The sequence below is a fragment of the Poecilia reticulata genome, linkage group LG1, assembly GCF_000633615.1.
Source record: "Poecilia reticulata strain Guanapo linkage group LG1, Guppy_female_1.0+MT, whole genome shotgun sequence".
Lineage (NCBI taxonomy): Eukaryota > Metazoa > Chordata > Actinopteri > Cyprinodontiformes > Poeciliidae > Poecilia > Poecilia reticulata.
In genome coordinates this window covers 33,835,161-33,836,268 of record NC_024331.1, presented here as the reverse complement: position 1 = coordinate 33,836,268, position 1,108 = coordinate 33,835,161, and the positions used below count along the sequence as shown (strand labels likewise).

Here is a 1,108-nt window from a genome sequence, read left to right as displayed (position 1 = left end):
GTACATCTAACCCTGGTCCTCCAGGAGTCCCTGGTCCTCCAGGTGTCCCTTGTCCTCCAGGTGTCCCTGGTCCTCCAGGTGTGTGTTTCTGCAGTCTCTCCAGGTGTGCTGATCTTCTTCACTCTGGATGGTTCGAAGCCGGTTGCCGGGCAGCGGGGGTCAGAGGTCGGCAGCAGGAAGTACACAGGTCCCATCCTGCTTCCTGCGGGCCGGGTGTCCGTCAGAGCCGTGGCTGTCACCAGGTAACGTTCAGCAGAAGCACCTGAGCTACATCACTTCCTGTGTCCCTCTGCTGAGTGTGACTGCGGTGCAGGGATGGGAGGCGCAGCTCTGTGGTCACCAAGGTGTTCTCCGTGGGTCAGGTGGAATCAGACCAGCAGGTAGCCAATCAGCAGCCAGTAGCTGACCTCTGACCACGCTCACCTGTCTCACCTCACCTCCGTGGTTCTGTTGCTTCAGGTCCAGTCTGAAGGAGGCTACGATGAGCGGTCCAGTTCTGATCCAACACCTGCAGGAACACCTGGACGCTCTGAGTGGAGGGAAGTCACCTGCAGTCGGGCTTCAGAACCGGACCGAACCATGTCCAGTCCTCCGTCGGTCCCCCCACCCTCCAGACGCTCCAGAGGTGCCGGGATCCCAGATCCTGATGCTGCCTGGACCAGTTCTTCCCGACGCTCCCACTCTGCGGTAAACAGGCTAACAGAGAGATCCGGCAGGAAGTTCCTGACCTGGCCAGAGTTTTACTGAGATCCACTTCCTGTCTGCCAGGATTCTCACCATCCAATGCCGCTGAGCAGCAAACTGAAAACCCAATGGCCGAGAGGTGCCGCCACGCCGTGGTACGCCCTCAGGACACGCCCACTCCGATGACGCTACCATTAAGACACACCCACTGGCAGAGACACGCCCAATAAAATCAATTATCAATGAAATACAAACCGATTTCCAAATAGTTTTTATCATGTCAGAATATCTATGCTGTTGGTTTATTATTGTTTATTCATATTTATTATTGGGTTATTAATGGTTTATTAATGTTCATTAATGGGTTATTACTGCTTATTAATGGGTTATTAATGGTTTATTAATGTTCATTAATGGGTTATTA

General features: G+C 53.2%; 2 protein-coding genes across 3 annotated transcripts in view; one reads left to right on the top strand and one right to left on the bottom strand.

Annotated features, from left to right (window-relative positions):
- Window positions 1–1,108, top strand: part of dzank1 (double zinc ribbon and ankyrin repeat domains 1) — a 17,868-nt gene that overhangs the window by 7,935 nt on the left and 8,825 nt on the right. For both annotated transcript variants that reach the window (XM_008420962.2, XM_008420953.2), the window contains exons 3-6: window positions 95–242; window positions 314–380; window positions 460–687; window positions 769–839. In XM_008420962.2, the coding sequence (XP_008419184.1) occupies window positions 95–242; window positions 314–380; window positions 460–687; window positions 769–839 (514 nt within the window). The remainder of the gene's footprint in view (window positions 1–94; window positions 243–313; window positions 381–459; window positions 688–768; window positions 840–1,108) is intronic.
- Window positions 1–1,108, bottom strand: part of polr3f (polymerase (RNA) III (DNA directed) polypeptide F) — a 16,643-nt gene that overhangs the window by 8,725 nt on the left and 6,810 nt on the right. The gene's annotated exons all lie outside the window — the stretch shown is intronic.